At 64.4% G+C, this 2,037-nt stretch overlaps 1 protein-coding gene across 1 annotated transcript in view; it reads right to left on the bottom strand.

Annotated features, from left to right (window-relative positions):
* Positions 1-2,037, bottom strand: part of ITPR1 (inositol 1,4,5-trisphosphate receptor, type 1) — a 173,427-nt gene that overhangs the window by 21,285 nt on the left and 150,105 nt on the right. The window contains exons 51-52 of the mRNA XM_005881921.2: positions 1,672-1,794; positions 100-275 (exon numbers count right to left, since the gene is read on the bottom strand). Coding sequence (XP_005881983.1) covers positions 100-275; positions 1,672-1,794 — 299 coding nt within the window. The remainder of the gene's footprint in view (positions 1-99; positions 276-1,671; positions 1,795-2,037) is intronic.

Below are 2,037 nucleotides of genomic sequence, written 5' to 3'. Positions count from 1 at the left end.
CTTCCCGCACCGCAAGCACAGGCCGAGGTCCCGGGACCAGAGGGGAAGGCATGCCGAGGCGCACGTCCACAGAGCAGGGCGGCGAGGGCCCGGACTCACGTTGAAAGCGCCCAGGAGGAAGAGCGTGGGCTGCAGCCCCACGGAGAAGATGAGCCGCAGGATCGTGGACGCGATCAGCGCCCGGATGCCGTGGGGCTTGGGGAGCGCGATGACAATGGCCAGCGAGACGAGCATGGCCGTCCACAGCAGCCCCGACCAGTGCGGCTCCAGCGTCCCTGCAAGACAGGCGGGTCACTTAGAGCTCGCGGCGAGCGCAGGGACAGGCAGCGTGGGCTCAACCGGACCTTCTCCAGCCGCCTCTCCGGCCTATGGTCCCAGCGCTCGGCTCCAATTCCCGGCCCCGGACAGAACCCTCCCACCCATGTCGTCCCTCCCCACCTTCACTCGTGTTCCTTCCCCTGGGAGACCTGCCCCTGTCCCGGTCCCCTTAGGTCTTAGCTCGGATGTCATCCCTTGGGAAGCAGCCCCACCCGTCTCCCCAGGAGCCCGGTGCTGCTCTCTCAGCTTTTGTCCCCTGGGCACCCACACGGGACAGCTTTTCTAGTGCTCGCGTGGCACCCTACAGGCGCCCTCACGTGCTTGTTCAAGAAATAAGACAGCCCTGGCTGGCGTGGCTCAGTGGACAGAGCGTCAACCTGTGGACCAAAGGGTCCCGGGTTCGATTCTGGTCAAAGGCATATACCTCAGTTGCAGGCTTGATCCCCGACCTTGGTCAGGGTGCATATGGGAGGCAACCAGTCGATATGTCTCTCTCACATCGATGTGTCTCTCTCTCTGTCTCTCCCCTCTGTTCCTCTCTCTCTAAAAAAAATCAATGGAAAAGTATCCTCGGGTGAGGATTAACAACAAAAAAGAAAAGAAATAAAAGTCAGTTAGATTGCGTCACACTTCACAAGGGAAGGCGACGGGAACCCTAAATGTCTAATTTCTATGGAAGGCGCACAGGGGGGAGTGCAGGCCCCTCGCCTGCATCAGGGTCTTCGGCGGGGGGTGGGGGGGGCAGAGGGGGGCACCGTCCACATCGCCAGCGTCTGCTACAATCCGACCACCCCTGCGTGGACCCGGCTCTGTCTCCCCTGCTGTTGTGCTATTTAGAGCCCCACGGGCGGGCTTGGTTACATAACGTGAGCCAACGCGGCTAAAAATACAGCTCCGCACACTCATGAGGAGCCGTTTCAAACGCCGCCACATCCTGCATCCCCTTCGGCCGCAAGCGAGAGGCCCGGGACGAAGGCCGCCGACATCCGTCCACTCCAGGAGCAGGTGTGGGGGACCTGCCGGACGGAGCCTCGCAGTGCCTGCCTGCCCGGCTCTGCCCGCACGAGCTGTGTGGCTCGGGCTCAGTGTCTCACCTTCTTTGACACGGTTTCCCCACAGACACGGGAGGCGGCTAAGCTTTCTCACGGGTGCACCGCGTGCCCTTCCTTCCTGTCCATGAGCACGGGCAGGGATTGCCACCTAAACCCGTGGGAAAGGGCCACCTCGTCCTGTCTGAGGGGGGCCCTGCGACCCCATGTGCTGCCTGGGTACGTCCAGGGGTCGGAGCCGAGGTGCAGGCCGCGGCCGCCCCGCTGCTCTTCCCGGGGTCGCCCTGAACGCGAAGGCAGGTACCTCCCCGGGCGCCGCGGAACGGGTAGAAGAAGGCCACGAGCAGGTTCATGAGCACGGCCAGGTTGAAGGAGATGCTGCTCCAGAAGGACATGTTGCGGGCGCACCAGTACAGCACGGGCTGGGCTGCGGGAACGCAGGGGAGCGGGCAGGTGAGGGGGCAGCTGGGGGTCCACCCCGCACCCCACCTTACAGGCACCCGTACAGCACGGGCTGGGCTGTGGAGATGCAGGGGAGTGGGCAGGTGAGGGGGCAGCTGGGGGTCCACCCCGCACCCCACCTTACAGGCACCAGTACAGCACGGGCTGGGCTGCGGGGATGCAGGTGAGGGGGCAGCCCCCGCACCCCACGCTCACAGCAGTGGGGGCC

Source organism: Myotis brandtii, unplaced genomic scaffold (assembly GCF_000412655.1).
Source record: "Myotis brandtii unplaced genomic scaffold, ASM41265v1 scaffold693, whole genome shotgun sequence".
NCBI lineage: Eukaryota > Metazoa > Chordata > Mammalia > Chiroptera > Vespertilionidae > Myotis > Myotis brandtii.
This window is presented reverse-complemented; position numbering and strand designations above follow the sequence as displayed.